The 20265-nt window shown below is 45.0% G+C and overlaps 1 protein-coding gene across 1 annotated transcript in view; it reads left to right on the forward strand.

The window, feature by feature from the left end:
* The window catches only part of LOC306933679 (uncharacterized protein), a gene marked incomplete at both ends in the record, with an annotated part of 243238 nt that overhangs the window by 173023 nt on the left and 49950 nt on the right, over nt 1–20265 (forward strand). Inside the window, 3 exons of the mRNA XM_079515989.1 lie at nt 7944–8038; nt 15578–15761; nt 19280–19444. Of these exons, the coding sequence (XP_079372115.1) occupies nt 7944–8038; nt 15578–15761; nt 19280–19444 (444 nt within the window). The remainder of the gene's footprint in view (nt 1–7943; nt 8039–15577; nt 15762–19279; nt 19445–20265) is intronic.

Raw genomic sequence — 20265 nt, forward strand, 5'->3', positions numbered from 1 at the left:
CCAGCACATAGATGATGGGACTGATATTGGGACAGCTTCCTTAATTCCGTCCTTGATGGCCATAGTCCGGGAAAGCACAGAGGCTGGCGTTGCTATGGCAACCTGAAGATAACATTCTTTCCCTGCACTGTGAGAGAAATGCTCCTTCTCACTAGGCATCAAGGCCACACTGATATCGAAGCAGCTGCATGTAAACTCAAATCAAAACAGCACACTACAGTATGGTGAATTTACTTGACTGGGGACAGACATTGAGTCTTAACTTGGCGTCAGGCAATCCATAATATAAATGATAAAATAGGGCTGAGATGATTAGGCCTGTGGAGGGTGATAAAACTGATGGTCAAAGGGCAAGATGACAAAATATGAACACTTGACACATGTCCACAAAAAATACCAATATAGCAGATCTACCAGATCCATCAACTCCATCACGTTTTGTGGATGAAGTGTCAAATGTGATCAATAATCAATAATCAATCTTCAGGGAATTAAATTAAAATAATATAAGGGTCAATTGGGAGATGAGAAATAAAATTCACTCTATATTAAGGCTCAGGAGGGGAATAGAACAATGAAAAATAAAAAATAGTTTTGACTTAAGACTAGGCAAACAATCACTCCTTATTTAGATGGTACTGTGGGAGAGAGACAGAATGACTTTTCTCTCTCGAAGTCTTCGGGGTTCTCAAAGAACTCAGCAATGTTGCAGCGTTCCTACGCCGACGTTTAGTGTCAGAGTTTGACAATGTTCATTGTAGCTCATCAGAGCAGACACTGGATGGTCTTTCTTTGCTCGTTGTCGGAGCCGAATCTTCGCCCTGTCCCCCAGGATGGGTGACATAACAGGTGACCCATAGGTGACAATCTCAGCCTATACTTTCTCATTGACAGATACTTGATCTCTGTGATTCAAACGGGAGAAAACGGCCGGAGATGCCCCTAACAGTTCTTATACCAAGCAGAGCTTGGAAAGGGGGGGACAGGGTAATTGATGATGTCGTGTCGCTTCCTGGCGAGTCCATTAGTACCATGAAGGCCAAATATAGAATCAAGTCTATCCAGGGGAGGATATATGCCTAATCAAGTTAAACTCAAGGTGATGAAAACAAAATAATAAAATGAAATGGAAGGGAAAGATGTCCCTATTCTAAATATCTCAATGTAAGGTCAAGGGGTGGTTCGGGGATAATAAAGATTAAATGTTTACAATGGAGGGATATTCCAAATTCAGAGGTAAAATATGAATCAAATTTAAAATAATAAAAATATAATGAGAGGGATAATGAATCATAATGGAATGGAATTTAGATTGTCCAAAGATGGGATAATTCAGTTTACATAATCTATATAATGAAGCAGATCTGGGATCTGGAAAATGAATAGTCAAAATACCATATTAATTAATTGAGGGGAGAAGGAATGATCAAATGAATCCTAATACTAGGTAGGGAGGGGTAACAGCGTTTTAGCAAAATACAGTGTCTTAGTAAAGAAAAACATGGAAGAAAAACAGAAAACAATTATGTGTATGGTGAAACATGAGTGGAATTTTGAATTGGTTCCCGATGGGAAATCTATGGGCAGATGGCATAAGGCCTATACTGTTCTAGGGGGTCGGGCCTAATACTGTTTTTTAAACGGTTCTGAGTGGGTCGGAGTCTAAGGGCAAACCCTAAACTTAAGGGAAAAGGGATCTCGAGGTCGACAACACATTCCTTCACTATTCTCCATCACTTCTTGTTGACCTCTAGATTACTCTGTCCCGGGTTCCGTCATCACAGATGTGATGAGGTCAGCACATTTGGGCACATTTGGGCAAGTGGCCATGGCCGAATTTAGCCCAAGGAGTTTTTTCGTGCAAAACTAATTCTTGGAATGGATTCAGCATCATGAAAACCCCCTAGTTTGACATGTCACATGCTACTTAAAGCATAATGCAATCTTGGGAATTGTGCCTTATATTGGATGTTTATGGTACCCCAACTTTCAGCAGCTGTCACAAAGTTTCCCAAGGGAGTTCGGTTGGAAAATAATTATGTGATTGTAGACACCGGTATGAACACATTTGTGAAGAAAGCTAGTGGTAAGCATTTCTTTTGCAGATTTGCCACACATTTAGCTAATTTTCTCTAACTAAGAGCCATCTCAAAATTGTGATATGATACAAGGATCATATAACATAGGACATAGGAGGAAGGACATAGGAGGAAGGACATAGGAGGAAGGACATAGGAGGAAGGACATAGGAGTGCTAGGGGTGATATAGAGCCTTTCCCTGTTCAACAACATACTGTACACCAGGGGTGCCCAAAAGGTAGATTGCGATCTACCAGTAGATCACAAAGGCTGTGCAGGTAGACCACATGGCATGTATGAAAAATATAATTTAATATAAAAACTATATTTTTTGGGGGCATCTGACACGTGAAATAAGGTGACTTGATTGAGTGACATCAAAAAGGGGCTGTCAGTTCAAACCCACAATGCAATACTTTGTTTTCAAGAGTGTTGCGCACAAACATCAGTAGCATTACAAAGTTATATAAAAAAATACCACTTTTATTTTGTCGTATCTTATGACACGAGACCCTACAAACTTAACCAAAACACTGGGAGAGCATTGAGATAATTGTGAGACGCAGACAGAGTGAAGTTCCTTGATGATGTTGGTTTATTTCGGAGTACACAGCAAAGCATAGCATAGCATAGGCCTGGCTGGCCTTGACCAGCCACCACCAGGTAGTGACTGGCCAACTGACTGACTGAACTGGTTACATTCAATTGCATGACATTAAGTACAGTTTACAAGAGGTGAGAATAGAGGCGTGTTCACTGTTCCCCTGAAGTCAACCCCAGCTTACGCATTGATCAGCCATTTGTTGAGTGGCCACTTTGAACCCCCGTTTAGCATTTGGTTGCCCTAGGTGTGAATCAGGATCTCAGGACTCAAACAAAAGGCACAGTAAAACAACCCCTGTCCCCAGGTGGTCCTTGAATATCAAAGACAGACCCCAATTAAGCCAGCCAGCTAGTCTGACCAACTAAACAACAGATCACCATATGCTATGCCCAAGAACATGAGATATTGAAGAATTATGGATTCATAATTCACCACATTCCCCCTTTGACAAACTCTAGTCTGTCACTATGAAATATGAAACCATAATTATCTTACCAGTTACCACCCCCCTTGACCCTCAGCTTAACAATACTCAAGACACCAGAATAACAGATTTCCCCAACATAGTTTTCAGACAGACATTCAAGATTACACAACTCGACATAAATGATTTCCTTTACAGTAAGTACAAATACAATTTCGTATCAGTGGATAATTCATAAATGGTTTCCATTACAGTAAGTTCAAATACAATTTCGTATCAGTGGAGGATTCTCTTTGTGTTATTTCAAACTCTTATGGCTAAAAATGTTACAGAACAATGAACATGAAAACAAAGACCAATATCTCAGTTTGTACGTCTGCGCACAAACAAAGAAAATCGCATTTTAAGCCCTAGAGAACCAGAGTCAAATTAAACCCTCTTTAACACTGTCGGCACTACACGACTACCAATTAATTACCCTGTAATTGAATCACTATCCTGACTTTTAACACTGTCGGCACCAAACGACTGCCAATTGCACTATCCTGACAAGTATCTTAAACAATGGATAATGGAAAATGATTAGTAAGTTACAATTAGCTGACGTTTAAACAAGACATTGCCGCTTTCGGGAAATTTAGGACGTGCCATAACATATCTATACGTTTATAATGCTTTAAATAAAACTCTGCTCCACTAAGGTATATAGAACATACACACCAAATCACATGAAACTCTCTCTTTGGAGTTTCACAGGACCAAAAATCAAAATAAGTCTCCAGACCTATCCTGACCATAAACAAATACATTAACAGGCCAGAGTTTAAGCAATATTTAACTAATTAATACTCTCTTCACGTCTCTAGGAAAACACCTATTTGATTCACAATTAGGCTACTTATGAACCAACTTACCTAATTATACGACAAAACATACCAACATGAGGCCTATTTTTTCATGTTGAAACAAACACGACGCACAATTTTGTAATCAGAAAGAAGGAATGTCCGTCTCCCCTCTGATATGATGAACAAAGGAAATCTTCTGCTTGCTGCATTCCGTTACCTCAAAGTTCGCTTCAGCCACGGATCAAGTTGAGAAAATGTTCACCGCTCTGTTTTCGCTGAAAGTTCTCGAAGCAAACTCTCATCATCTCATCATCTCCCCCCCCCTCCCAGCTCTGAAACAACAGAGATGGGAATACGAAGAGAAAAAGGCCGCAACGTAACTTCACCACAGACCCCGTGCTGCGGGTCTGCAAGGCCCTCAGCTTGCGTAGGTCAGTCGGCATGGAAAGTGGAAACCGCCGCCGTGCCAAGCGTCGAGTGGTCGCCTCTCCCCGTCGGGATGAGCGATCCCCCTCCCCCCTGGAACGCTGGTGTCCCCGCCGCGCCGCATCGCTCCACCGCTCGCCGTCCCCAGCGCTGAGTTGATGATCGAAAGCCCCCGTGTGGCTGTCCGCTCCGTCGACCGCTCCCCTGTCCGCCGGCTGGAAAGAGACGCAGGCCGCTGTTGCGCAACACTCCTCATCGCGGTGGTCCGTCGTCATCCTCGTCCTCGTTCCGCTGGAACCCGTCGTCGCCGTCTCTCACAAAAACTCGCTGATTAGACTGAATAAAAAAGCCGCTGATCCTTCTCCTAACTGGTGTAAACACCATGAAGGTCGGGATCGCGCACCATCTGTCGTATCTTATGACACGAGACCCTACAAACTTAACCAAAACACTGGGAGAGCATTGAGATAATTGTGAGACGCAGACAGAGTGAAGTTCCTTGATGATGTTGGTTTATTTCGGAGTACACAGCAAAGCATAGCATAGCATAGGCCTGGCTGGCCTTGACCAGCCACCACCAGGTAGTGACTGGCCAACTGACTGACTGAACTGGTTACATTCAATTGCATGACATTAAGTACAGTTTACAAGAGGTGAGAATAGAGGCGTGTTCACTGTTCCCCTGAAGTCAACCCCAGCTTACGCATTGATCAGCCATTTGTTGAGTGGCCACTTTGAACCCCCGTTTAGCATTTGGTTGCCCTAGGTGTGAATCAGGATCTCAGGACTCAAACAAAAGGCACAGTAAAACAACCCCTGTCCCCAGGTGGTCCTTGAATATCAAAGACAGACCCCAATTAAGCCAGCCAGCTAGTCTGACCAACTAAACAACAGATCACCATATGCTATGCCCAAGAACATGAGATATTGAAGAATTATGGATTCATAATTCACCACAATTTCCCCCCTCAATTTTCCTATTTCTTATGTAACGCAAGTGCCATTATTCCAAAGCCCCCTCAGGTACATTTTGTAACTATTTTCAGCAATGCGAATTGGTCTTGTTAAGCTGGTCATTGTGAAAGTAGCTCTCAAGTCCAAAAAGTGTGGGCACCCCTGCTGTACACAGTATAAGCTTTCCCGGATACATACATGAAGGAGCACGCCGATGGACAAATAGAAGGATACATACATGAAGGAGCACGCCGATGGACAAATATAAGGATACATACATGAAGGAGCACGCCGATGGACAAATATAAGGATACATACATGAAGGAGCACGCCGATGGACAAATAGAAGGATACATACATGAAGGAGCACGCCGATGGACAAATATAAGGATACATACATGAAGGAGCACGCCGATGGACAAATAGAAGGATACATACATGAAGGAGCACGCCGATGGACAAATAGAAGGATACATACATGAAGGAGCACGCCGATGGACAAATAGAAGATACATACATGAAGGAGCACGCCGATGGACAAATAGAAGATACATACATGAAGGAGCACGCCGATGGACAAATAGAAGATACATACATGAAGGAGCACGCCGATGGACAAATAGAAGATACATACATGAAGGAGCACGTCGATGGACAAATAGATACATACATGAAGGAGCACGCCGATGGACAAATAGAAGATACATACATGAAGGAGCACACCGATGGACAAATAGAAGGATACATACATGAAGGAGCACGCCGATGGACAAATAGATACATACATGAAGGAGCACGCCGATGGACAAATAGAAGGATACATACATGAAGGAGCACGCCGATGGACAAATAGAAGGATACATACATGAAGGAGCACGCCGATGGACAAATAGAAGGATACATACATGAAGGAGCACACCGATGGACAAATAGAAGATACATACATGAAGGAGCACACCGATGGACAAATAGAAGATACATACATGAAGGAGCACACCGATGGACAAATAGAAGATACATACATGAAGGAGCACACCGATGGACAAATAGAAGATACATACATGAAGGAGCACGTCGATGGACAAATAGAAGGATACATACATGAAGGAGCACGCCGATGGACAAATAGAAGATACATACATGAAGGAGCACGTCGATGGACAAATAGAAGGATACATACATGAAGGAGCACGCCGATGGACAAATAGAAGGATACATACATGAAGGAGCACACCGATGGACAAATAGAAGGATACATACATGAAGGAGCACGCCGATGGACAAATAGATACATACATGAAGGAGCACGCCGATGGACAAATAGAAGGATACATACATGAAGGAGCACGCCGATGGACAAATAGAAGGATACATACATGAAGGAGCACGCCGATGGACAAATAGAAGGATACATACATGAAGGAGCACACCGATGGACAAATAGAAGATACATACATGAAGGAGCACACCGATGGACAAATAGAAGATACATACATGAAGGAGCACACCGATGGACAAATAGAAGATACATACATGAAGGAGCACACCGATGGACAAATAGAAGATACATACATGAAGGAGCACGTCGATGGACAAATAGAAGGATACATACATGAAGGAGCACGCCGATGGACAAATAGAAGGATACATACATGAAGGAGCACACCGATGGACAAATAGAAGGATACATACATGAAGGAGCACGCCGATGGACAAATAGAAGTGCACACTAGACACAAACTCAGGAAGGAAGGTGAACAATCAAAGTCATAGATGTACAAAGTGCACCAGCTGGTGCAGGTTATTGGTACAATCCTTCTGACGTAATAATCTATGGCTACAGTCAGGAAGGACATGGCGGTACGAGAGGACAGATGGCAGGGTTTCCGGGGCCAAAGCACATGGATAACATGCAGGGACAGCTTGAACATGGGGTTGGAACGGGGGGTGGCGGACACAGCTCACCCTGTATGACTGAACAGGGGTCATATTTATTAGCATGCATTTCAAAACCTGTAGTATTACATTGAGAGAGAAGGTAGGCCCCGTACGGCTGTATGTACTAGGCTACTAGCTTAACCCATTTTTAGGCCTGAGGACGATTCTACAAATGTCTTCTAAATCTTGATAGTTGAAAAAACCCATGTTTCTATGTCAGTGGTGCTCAAGCATTTTCATGTCAAGTACCCTCAAAAATATATGGAATTGGCCGCCGACCCCCATCTGAAAATATGTTGCTCCAGGGACCCCCCCTCCCATGAGAAGCAAAGATTTGATTAAAAAACGTTCGCTCTGAAAGAATATATTCAAACATTTGTGCCACATTTTCACGATTTTTCAAAAATAGCAGATCTATAAGCTCATAGCGCGGCACCGAGTGCCGCGCTATGAGCTTATAGATCTGCTATTTTTCAATAGCTAAAGTGTAACATAATGCGTAAAACACCAAAAGGGGTTCCCGCCGTGGAGTGCCGTGATTTAGGCTCGCTGGATGTGGTAGTTTTATATCTTCATCTGTCTCTCTGTCTGTCCACCTACTAGTTTTATATCTTCATCTGTCTCTCTGTCTGTCCACCTACTTGTAACAGTTCCTCTCCTGTGTGTCCAGAATGACCTCCATCGTGCCATCCAGAGAAACCACTCTGCCATGTTCAACCAGGTGCTCATCCTCATCTGCACCTTGCTGTGTCTGGTGTTCACTGGGTGAGTAGTTCATCTGCACCTTGTTGTGTCTGGTGTTCACTGGGTGAGTAGTTCATCTGCACCTTGCTGTGTCTGGTGTTCACTGGGTGAGTAGTTCTACCACCTTGTTGTGTCTGGTGTTCACTGGGTGAGTAGTTCTACCTCCTCATCTGCACCTTGTTGTGTCTGGTGTTCACTGGGTGAGTAGTTCTACCTCCTCATCTGCACCTTGTTGTGTCTGGTGTTCACTGGGTGAGTAGTTCTACCTCCTCATCTGCACCTTGTTGTGTCTGGTGTTCACTGGGTGAGTAGTTCTACCTCCTCATCTGCACCTTGTTGTGTCTGGTGTTCACTGGGTGAGTAGTTCTACCTCCTCATCTGCACCTTGTTGTGTCTGGTGTTCACTGGGTGAGTAGTTCTACCACGCCACTCCTTCTCAAAGGTATCCGGCGACGGCCAGGGGGTCCAAATGGACCGCCTGGAACTCAAAGGAGTGTACAAACGCACAATTAAAACCTTGGCAGTACGCTATCGAGGGATTAATTAATGCTGGCGGTTAAAGTATTAATATCAGTGACTCAGTCAACCACCCCCCAATATCTACTGAAAGCTCTGTGTTTCATGGCCTGTTTTTGTCTTTCATACACATTTTAAATGCAGATCACTTTAAGCCATGGATGTTACCCGTCAAAGCGACCCAGTTCTATTTGAAATATTCTGTACTGTAAGGTATTTTAATCTCATCTGAGCATGAATTTTACTGCATGTCTTGGTGTCCTCAGTGGTGCTCGCTGTGCAGCAGTTGTCTTCGTGTCCTCAGTGGTGCTCGCTGTGCAGCAGTTGTCTTGGTGTCCTCAGTGGTGCTCGCTGTGCAGCAGTTGTCTTCGTGTCCTCAGTGGTGCTCGCTGTGCAGCAGTTGTCTTGGTGTCCTCAGTGGTGCTCGCTGTGCAGCAGTTGTCTTGGTGTCCTCAGTGGTGCTCGCTGTGCAGCAGTTGTCTTCGTGTCCTCAGTGGTGCTCGCTGTGCAGCAGTTGTCTTCGTGTCCTCAGTGGTGCTCGCTGTGCAGCAGTTGTCTTCGTGTCCTCAGTGGTGCTCGCTGTGCAGCAGTTGTCTTGGTGTCCTCAGTGGTGCTCGCTGTGCAGCAGTTGTCTTGGTGTCCTCAGTGGTGCTGCTGTGCAGCAGTTGTCTTGGTGTCCTCAGTGGCTCTCGCTGTGCAGCAGTTGTCTTCGTGTCCTCAGTGGTGCTCGCTGTGCAGCAGTTGTCTTGGTGTCCTCAGTGGCGCTCGCTGAGCAGCAGTTGTCTTGGTGTCCTCAGTGGTGCTCGCTGTGCAGCAGTTGTCTTCGTGTCCTCAGTGGTGCTCGCTGTGCAGCAGTTGTCTTCGTGTCCTCAGTGGGGCTCGCTGTGCAGCAGTTGTCTTCGTGTCCTCAGTGGCGCTCGCTGAGCAGCAGTTGTCTTGGTGTCCTCAGTGGTGCTCGCTGTGCAGCAGTTGTCTTGGTGTCCTCAGTGGTGCTCGCTGTGCAGCAGTTGTCTTGGTGTCCTCAGTGGTGCTCGCTGTGCAGCAGTTGTCTTCGTGTCCTCAGTGGTGCTCGCTGTGCAGCAGTTGTCTTGGTGTCCTCAGTGGTGCTCGCTGTGCAGCAGTTGTCTTGGTGTCCTCAGTGGTGCTCGCTGTGCAGCAGTTGTCTTCGTGTCCTCAGTGGGGCTCGCTGTGCAGCAGTTGTCTTCGTGTCCTCAGTGGCGCTCGCTGAGCAGCAGTTGTCTTGGTGTCCTCAGTGGTGCTCGCTGTGCAGCAGTTGTCTTGGTGTCCTCAGTGGTGCTCGCTGTGCAGCAGTTGTCTTCGTGTCCTCAGTGGCGCTCGCTGAGCAGCAGTTGTCTTGGTGTCCTCAGTGGTGCTCGCTGTGCAGCAGTTGTCTTCGTGTCCTCAGTGGTGCTCGCTGTGCAGCAGTTGTCTTCGTGTCCTCAGTGGTGCTCGCTGTGCAGCAGTTGTCTTCGTGTCCTCAGTGGTGCTCGCTGTGCAGCAGTTGTCTTGGTGTCCTCAGTGGTGCTCGCTGAGCAGCAGTTGTCTTGGTGTCCTCAGTGGTGCTCGCTGTGCAGCAGTTGTCTTCGTGTCCTCAGTGGCGCTCGCTGTGCAGCAGTTGTCTTGGTGTCCTCAGTGGCGCTGCTGTGCAGCAGTTGTCTTCGTGTCCTCAGTGGTGCTCGCTGTGCAGCAGTTGTCTTGGTGTCCTCAGTGGTGCTCGCTGAGCAGCAGTTGAACGCTGGCATTAACTCATTGGGGGAAATTAAACCACGGGAAGCATTTCTATTTAAAAATAGCAGATCTATTTGGCGTATGATACTGAAATATATACAGTATGATACTGAAATATATACAGTATGATACTGAAATATATACAGTATAGGGCTGACGTGGTTAAGAAAATGTCCGCCCTTTTATTATTTTTTTACAAACCTCTGATACTACAGATTGCATATCGTTGATCATAAATGATCTCATCCCGGGTGGTTTGGTACCTCATCGTTTTATCGAATCAAATAATTGCTCTAATTGCAATTATTTTGTCATAATTGTCATAATCGTTTATGTTTAACCCATTTAGGCCTGACCTCGAAATTAAAAAAAAATCTTCTAAATCCTCCAGTTTTCTGAAATAAATATTTTCACGATTTTTTAAAAATAGCAGACCTACAAGGTCGTAGCGCGCCACTCGGTGGTGCGCTATGAGCTTGTAGATCTGCTATTTTTCAATAGCTAAATTATAACATAATGTTTAAAACACCAAAAGGGGTTCCCGCCCAAAATGGGTTAAAGATGTTCATACATAAAATATATATATATAGAAATAGCATGGTTGCTATGGTCACACGGGTGTGATTTCAGCTTTGTTAGTTTACGTGTCTGTTCGTACCAAAAAATGAGCATGGTTGCTATGGTCACCCAGTTCACCCGGGTGTGATTTCATTACGTCAGGCATTACGTCAGATCACAGCTGATCAGTCTATATAAGACCTTACACCACTCAGTTCACACGGGTGTGATTTTTTTTATTACAAAGAAACACAGACAGAAAACAGAAATGCAAACATAAATGCAATTTCTATTAATAATCTTCCAATGCCAAAAAAACACAATTAAATATTGTCATTTGCAATTATGTGTGTGACAATGAATCATCAACTTAACCCATTTTGGGGGCGGGAACCCCTTTTGGTGTTTTAAACATTGTTTTAATTTAGCTATTGAAAAATAGCAGATCTACAAGCTCATAGCGCACCACCGAGTGGCGCGCTACGAACTTGTAGGTCTGCTATTTTTGAAAAATCGTGAAAATGTGGCGCAAATCTTTGAATATATATATTCTTTCCGAGCGAACATTTTTAACTCAAATCTTTGCTTCTGGGAGGGACGAACAACATATTTTCAGATGGGGGTCGGCGGCCAAATGCATATAATTATGGGGGTCCTTTACATGAAAATGTTTGAGAACGACTGACATAGAAACATCGTTTTTTTCAAGAAAACTGTCAGGATTTAGAAGACTTTTGTAGAATGGTTCTCAGGTCTAAATGGGTTAAGTGTATAAGGGTGACAGCCCTATGGCTTGGCCTCTGGCTGCTGCCTGCCTCCTGCACTCATTCTGCCAGCCCGTCGCATTACCTCCTCCTGTTCCTCTTTCCAACTTCACAAACACAAAATGAATTAACGTGAGCAGTGAGCCAGAACAGACGGCTCAATCCATGCTGTCACCCTGAATAATTGCAGTGATCAGAAGGCAAAGCCTTATCGATCCAGGTGCCCTTTTGGTCCTCGGTAAAAAAAAAAGATTCCGCCGTCCAATTCTTCGAGCGGAATCTGAGGGTAAAACAGATTCCTGATGCAAACATGGCTTCAAGTGAGAACAGTTGCTTCTACAATTTACAATTTACAATTTACAATTTTGGCATTTAGCGGACGCTCTTAATCCAGAGCGACTTACATTAAGCAAGATCAAAAAAGCATGGGAATACTTCACATATGTAAAATGCATTTATCGCGAAACATGCGTAAGCTAAGAACGTGACTAGAACATATCTATATAATGACACTATACATATAAACTATAACTAGAACATATCTATATAATGACACTATACATATAAACTATACATATATGCTATACTATGCTGTACATATATACTATGAAGTGCTATGACTACATACAATGCACTTATTGTGCTGTCTACATGACATGCTATAAGTCTGTTTCAAATGCTATATAAGTCTAAGAAGTGCTGTCTAAGGGGGGTAGGGTAAGTGCTAGAGTTGTATCACACATAATTGAAGAGATACAGGGTTAGTACTTAAGGCTTTCAGATCTTATTCAGACAGCACAGCGTAAAGAGATACAGAGACACAGTGTATAGAGAAACTAAGGCCTCACTCAGACCTTTACTGCATTGCTGTATGCTTGTTGGATGAATGTTGTGTAGTGTCATGGCCGCCCCAATGCATTTCAGATCTTATTCAGACAGCACAGCGTAAAGAGATACAGGGTTAGTACTTAAGGCTTTCAGATCTTATTCAGACAGCACAGCGTAAAGAGATACAGAGACACAGTGTATAGAGACACTAAGAGCAGAGGCGGGGTGGGTGACAACTAGCCCTAGAATGGCTCTGTTGTTTACATACATTGCAAAGTATTTCACATACTGAGCCATAGAACACACCCAGGTTACTTTCTGTTCGGACGTAAACTTGGCGTCCTAAATGTGATAAATGCTCCGTTTGTACTCGCCCATTAAATAATTCCAAAGACGTGGAGTGAAATATGGTCCTCTAGTTTTATATCCATGTGAAGGTTCTGGCACAACACGTAGTCAATTATCTCCACTTTTTCAAAAGATGCACACGGAGGTCTTTCTCCCCCCGGGCAAAGGGGTCCGGAATGATCGATGGACTGATTTACGAATACGTCCTGTTTACCGCAGACGTCATCAGCAATTGACCAGAGAAACACAAACGTTTGGGTCATACAATTGGCAGGTGCCTTGCGATAGGTGCTGGGTAATTAATCTTGGCAGGTGCCTTGCGATAGGTGCTGGGTAATTAATCACACCACCTGCCAATTGTAGGACCTTTCAATGGCTCATGTATGTCAAATACTGTATACTGTATGAAGCAACAAGAGCCGTTCTAGGGCTAGGTGAAAAAACTAGATAAGTATGTGTAAGTGTGTACTTGAGTACAATTTGGGGGTAATTTTACTTTAGTATGTCCATTTTTCTACTCCACTATACATCTCAAAGGCAAATATTGTACTTTTTGCTCAACTACAATTAATTGAAAACTATGATCATTATTACAAAACATACATTAACCAAGTTCTATTTTAAATGGTGCATTTACCGTATTGTTCCGAATATAAGACAACTCTGATTTTAAGGTGACCCCCATGTTTCAAGACTCATTTGTCAAATAGTCTAGTCACCGATTATCATATGACCTAGTATTTTAGGATATTTCCATTGGAGAAATATAGTCTTATATTCAGGCCAATGTGTATATAGTGCCTCTATCCAAGGCACTCTTCATAGATTGTGCATTACATTCACCACACATTCATCCACCGATGGCAGAGGAAACCATGCAAGGCACCAACCAGCACATCAGGAGCAATTAGGGGTTCAGTGTCTTGCTCAAGGGACACTTCGACACTAACTCTGGGGGAGCCCGGGTTCGAACTGGCAACCTTGCGGTTGCCATCTGGCCACTCTAGCCACCACCGCCACTTTGTCTATTTGAAAACAGAAGAGCATTGTACATTGACACATTTTTAAGTTAATTATATTATTTCAATATAGTTTGAGGCCATTACTTTTACTCCCCCAGAGTTGGTGTCGAAGTGTCCCTTGAGCAAGACACTGAACCCCTTGGTGCCTTGCATGGTTTCCGCCGCCATCGGTGTATGAATGTGTGTGTGAATGGGTGAATGTAATGCACCATCTATGTAAAGCGCCTTGGATAAAGGCGCTATATAAATGCACCATTTACCATTTACTCAAGTAAAATTGTAGAGGTTTTTAGACTTTTAGACATTTAGAAGTGAGTATTTCTACATTGTGGTACTGTGCTAACCTGACTCTGCCAGATGGTGGCAGTATTGAGTTCACCAGTTCCCTCCTCCTGCCTGCATCTGGGATCTCTCAAGCAGAAACAATGAACAGCGGGACCAACATCTGATATCTCCATAATAATTCCTAGTTGTATCGTCTTGTTAGGTTGTGTTTACATTAGAGTTGTCTAGTCTTGTTAGGTTGTGTTTACATTAGAGTTGTCTAGTCTTGTTAGGTTGTGTTTACATTGCGCTGTGGCAGCGCTTCAATATGTCACCAGTCTCGCGTTGATCCCGCCTCTAGCGGCCTCATACAGCCGCATATTATACTGTGCCACTTCTAAGAAAAATATCTGGATAATTCTTCCATCCAAGAGTTAATCAGGTAGGCTTTTATGATCCCATCCCCCAGTGCACACATGTTACCAGTATGAAACGCACGCACGCACGCACGCACGCACGCACGCACGCACGCACGCACGCACGCACGCACGCACGCACGCACGCACGCACGCACGCACACACACACACACACACACACACACACACATAACCGAAGTTACTGCCACCCCATGTGGCCAAAACACACATACTGTATCTATAATAGTTCTGGGAGCTACAGCCAGTACACTTCTTCTTGTAAAGTCAAATACTAAATGAAGAAGGTCATTACCTCCCACCACGCACCGCGACACGCTGCACAATTCAGCCAGCCTCTCGTTCTGGCATTGTTCCATCTTTCTTAGTTGACTTTCATCAGTCCAGTCCATGCTCGCCCTCCTTCCGCTGTCCAGACAACCTGCCCTCTCACTCAGAGAGTTTTAGAGAGGCAGGGGCTGACCTCCCTCCAGGGGGGGAGGCAGGGGCTGACATCCCTCAGGGGGGGAGGCAGGGGCTGACCTCCCTCCAGGGGGGGAGGCAGGGGCTGACATCCCTCCAGGGGGGGAGGCAGGGGCTGACATCCCTCCAGGGGGGGAGGCAGGGGCTGACATCCCTCAGGGGGGGAGGCAGGGGCTGACCTCCCTCCAGGGGGGGAGGCAGGGGCTGACATCCCTCCAGGGGGGGAGGCAGGGGCTGACCTCCCTCCAGGGGGGGAGGCAGGGGCTGACATCCCTCCAGGGGGGGAGGCAGGGGCTGACATCCCTCAGGGGGGGAGGCAGGGGCTGACCTCCCTCCAGGGGGGGAGGCAGGGGCTGACATCCCTCAGGGGGGGAGGCAGGGGCTGACATCCCTCAGGGGGGGAGGCAGGGGCTGACATCCCTCCGTGACACGCTCTAAGCTCATACCGTAGAGCAGCTATTTCAGCTATTTCCGCTTATTTTTACATTCCTTAAGGCTAAACCCCACCCATCAGAGGTGTGGCTTCCAAAGGTACCTTTCGCCTGAAAGGTTTTGAAAGGTACCTTTCAAAACCTCAGAGGAAGAGACGGACAGAACCTAACTGTATACAACATATGTTTGCTTTCTGTCCGCAGGGCGTGTGGGATCCAGCACCTGGAGAGAGCCGGTCCCAAGAACCTGTCCCTCTTCAACTCTCTGTACTTCTGCATCGTCACCTTCTCCACCGTGGGCTATGGAGACGTCACGCCACAGATCTGGCCCTCTCAGCTCCTGGTGGTCATCCTCATCTGTGTGGCGCTGGTGGTCCTCCCGTTGCAGGTACACATACTGTCTAGAACGAACACGTCTCCCAGACTGTGGGTCTGAGGATATGTGCGTTGAGATATCTGCATTCTTCTCATGTTAACCCAATCTGGGCGGGAACCCCTTTTGGTGTTTTAACTTTTAAGCATTATGTTATACTTAGCAGATCTACAAGCTCGTAGCGTGCCACTCGGTGGCGCGCTACGAGCTTGAAGATCTGCTATTTTTCAATAGCTAAAGTATAACGTAACGCTTAAAACACCAAAAGGGGTTCCCGCCCCAAAAATGGGTTGAAGAGTCCTCACCAGCAGCACTCCAGCACTCTCAGTATTATAGTGCCACTAAAAATAGGAAAAACATTTAAAAATGTAAGATCGTTATTACTGCCAGACCGGCTGTTTTCTTCTCATTGTTGCATAAAACACAGTGAGCTTCGGCTCAGAGACTCAGTGAGACGAGGCCTCTACAGAGGAGGGCTAATTAGTTGTGAGTTGCGAGAGAACCTTTATTCTCCTGACAAACACCGCCTGATCCCTGCTCGCCTGCAGAGTCGCCCACGGTCAGTACTCAAGTGTCAAGGAGCGAAGCTTCAGAGTATAAGACTCTGAATTTTAACACTCTAATCGCCCCAGAGTTATTTGACACATTAAATCAGAGCGCCCAGCGATTTATAGCAGCGGAGCACATTTAGCGACGGACCGGGTGTTATCCCGGATGTGGCTGAAGCAGCTAAATGTAGCCAAAACACTCTAGAGGCGAACGGCAACAACGGGAGGTATGATTAATTCTAACGCGACTAGCGACGGGACCGCGGTGGGCCGTCTAACACAGGATCTTTGCTTAGAATTGGACGGAATTATTTATATATAAGAGTTATTCACATTTTAAGATTTTCGAACTCATCCGCTAAAATGGGGGGGAGGACATTTTCGATGACGTCCCACCGGGGAAAATAACATTGAATGTTGCGCAACAGACGCTCCCGGCCTGTGGAGCGATGCGATCGGTTTTGATATCAATAAATCTCCGTCCTTTTTGATCAATCTCCGTCCTGAGCGCTGGGGCGTTACTAATTGATTGAACGGAGAACTCCGTCCTTGCCGCTCGGGGTGTTAATGAGAAACACTCAGACCCAATCAAGAAAAACAGGATCGCTGCACGGCGGCACGGCGGCACGGCGGCACGGCGGGTGTTATTGTATCTGCTGGAAAAGATAAGCACCCTCATCAGATCATGCGGTTGTTCTTCTAGTCCCTGCAGAATAAATTAGCAGATGAATAGACTGGCCTGTAATGAACCACATGCAGCCTCAGACTCACTGCGTCAGCAGCATTACATCCATTTATTTCACCCTCCGTCCGACTCTGCATAATACTACAAAGAAGATGAAGTCTGACCCCTGGTGTGTACCTTAGTGATAGTTACAGCTCATCATCATCAGTCTCAGTTAGTGCATTTTGGGCGGGAACCCCTTTTGGTGTTTTAAAGCATTATGTTATATGCTTTAGCCGTTGAAAAATAGCAGATCTACAAGCTCATAGCGCGGCACCGAGTGCCGCGCTATGAGCTCGTAGGTCTGCTATTTTTAAAAAATCGTGAAAAAATGTGCCTCAAATCTTTGAATATATATTCTTTCAGAGCGAACATTTTAAACTCAAATCTTTGCTTCTGGGGGGGGGGGGGGGGGGTCCCTGGAACTACATATTTTCAGATGGGGAGGGGGGGTCGGCGGCCAATTACATATAATTTTTGGGGTCCTTGACATGAAATATCGAGAACCACTGATACAGAAACATGAGTTTTTTTCAGATTTTTCTTTTTAAAAACAATTTTTTTTTTTCATTTCGATGTCAGGCCTAAATGGGTTAATTTATCCCTATTCTTGACAGTTCTGTATCAGCAGAAGAACCGTCGCCCAAATGATCTTCACACAAGCCTTTTATATTCAGGTGTTTCATAATGACTGTGTGTGTCTAGACATACTGAGACATGTGGGGGAAACAGATGGAGATGTCGTCCAGTAATAATGTAATTTGACCTCAATCTAATTGTAAAAAAAACCAAACTCAGCTGATTTTGCATCTTCAATATATCCTGAATAACAGAAAGACATTTGCCTGGAATTGTTTGAGTGGAAAGTGTTGAAAATGGCCTGTACAGTATGGCCACCATAGGCATCCTATTATAAGGCAATATTTTCAAAAAATCCTTTTGCTTTAAGTAGCATGTGACATATCAAACTAGGGGGTTTTCATGATGCTGAATCCATTCCAACCATTAGTTTTGCACAAAAACACTCATTGGGCTAAATGTGGCCATAGCAACCAAATGTGCTGACATCATCACATTTGGTGTTGTGATTTGCGCCGCTGAGCGGTTAAACGATAATCTCGCAAACATCTGTTGCAATGTTTTTATCAAAGTTTCTTTATTAATTTTTCAAGTCACATATGAGTCAAAAAAAGCATACCAAGATTGTTGAAATGTTTTACCCCTCCCTCCCCCCAGAGTTCCTGCTCTGAAAGAGCCACAACCCTGGTATCTTGTACCATTAACAATGAAATAAAAGGCACATACAAATATATATATATTCAGAAATAGAAGAAATTAATCAAATATTGGACACAATATGCAAACAAATAATAATAATAATAATAATAATAACAATAACAAAATTAAAAAATAAATACAAATAAAATAAAAACAATTACAGTAGGGTCAGTGTAATGAGTTATTAACCCATTCAGGCCTGACGTCGAAATTTAAAAAAAAAAAGTTTTCTAAATCATGACAATTTTCTGAAAGATTTGAGGCACATTTTAACAATTTTTCAAAAATAGCAGACCTACAAGTTTGCAGCTTGTAGATCTGCTATTTTTCAATAGCTAAAGTTTAACGTAACGCTTAAAACACCAAAAGGGGTTCCCGCCCAGAATGGGTTAAGGATTGTTGATGTCAGCCGCATTCATCCTCTCAATATATGTTAAAAAAGGTTGCCAAATGGTGTCAAATTTTAAAGCACCAGCTGCGATGTTAATCGTTGATCTCTCGCACCAGAGTGACGCTAAGCGGTCTGGTGAGACTCTCTGACGTACGCGTACAACGTCCCCCTGAGGCGATGCATGTCAAATACTTTAACCTTTGGCCCGGCACAGCTCACCACATCCCAATATGTCACTCATCTCCCACTGATGATGACAGAATGGGCGCCTGTGGCGAATGTCGTACAACGGCATTCACTTTTTTTGTTGAAGCCTCTTTGCCATTGTGTGTGCATGTGTGTGCGTGTGCGTGTATGCGTGCGTGTGTGTGTGTGTGTGTGTGTGTGTGTGTGTGTGTGTGTGTGTGTGTGTGTGTGTGTGTGTGTGTGTGTGTGTGTGTGTGTGTGTGTGTGTGTGTGTGCGTGTGTGTGTGTGTTCGTGTGTGTGTGTGTGTGTGTGTGTGTGTGTGTGTGTGCGTGTGTTCGTGTGTGTGTGTGTGTGTGTGTGTGTGTGTGTGTGCGTGTGTGTGTGTGCGTGTGTGTGTGTGTGTAGTTTGAGGAGCTGGCCTTCTTATGGATGGAGAGGCAGAAGTCTGGTGGGAACTACAGCCGCCACCGCGCCCAGACAGAGAAACACGTGGTCCTCTGTGTCAGCTCGCTGAAGATCGACCTCCTCATGGACTTCCTCAACGAGTTCTACGCTCACCCCCGTCTACAGGTACTGTACTGTACTGTACTGTACTGTACTGTACTGTACTGTACTGTACTGTACTGTACTGTACTGTACTGTACTGTACTGTACTGTACTGTACTGTAGTCCTCTAGCCAAAATTGGGTTTTGTGGGCTTACATATTGTGTAGTTATTTGTGAAGAGGCCGCCCTAAATGAACCCTTTTTAGAGCGACCGGTTTCAGTGTTGCACCCTGCAGGTCCCCCCTATAAAACTGTCCCAGGACCGGTTTCAGTGTTGCACCCAGGTCCCCCCTATAAAACTGTCCCAGGACCGGTTTCAGTGTTGCACCCTGCAGGTCCCCCCTATAAAACTGTCCCAGGACCGGTTTCAGTGTTGCACCCTGCAGGTCCCCCCTATAAAACTGTCCCAAATGTTTAGATTGTCAGCCAAGCCCCTAGTAAGGCTATCCAACATTGAAGCTGCCACCACCTACTGGTGAAATGTGGAATTGCAGCACTTTAATGGAGGGGGACGGACGTTCATGACGTCACGTGCGTCAGCCCGGACCTCAAAGGGGCTAAAGGCTAGGCTAAACTTCCGCTTGCTCGAGCCATTGAGTTATAATTATACTTCCGGCAGTCTTCCGGGTGCTTCAAAACACCACTGAGCAACTTCTATTGAAATGAATGGGGGGGGGGGGGGGGAGGCTAACGCTCCGGTGCGGTCTCTATCCTTTATAGCTCTATGTTGTCGTCACGTCGACCGAAGAAGGTTGAAGCGGTAATAGGCCTACACGCTCTAACGACTTGACTTCACAGTGTGCAGACTCTATTTATTTCCCCTGGGGGGAACTTAAACAGTGTGC

Source organism: Electrona antarctica (assembly GCF_951216825.1).
Source record: "Electrona antarctica genome assembly, chromosome: 12".
Classification (NCBI taxonomy): domain Eukaryota; kingdom Metazoa; phylum Chordata; class Actinopteri; order Myctophiformes; family Myctophidae; genus Electrona; species Electrona antarctica.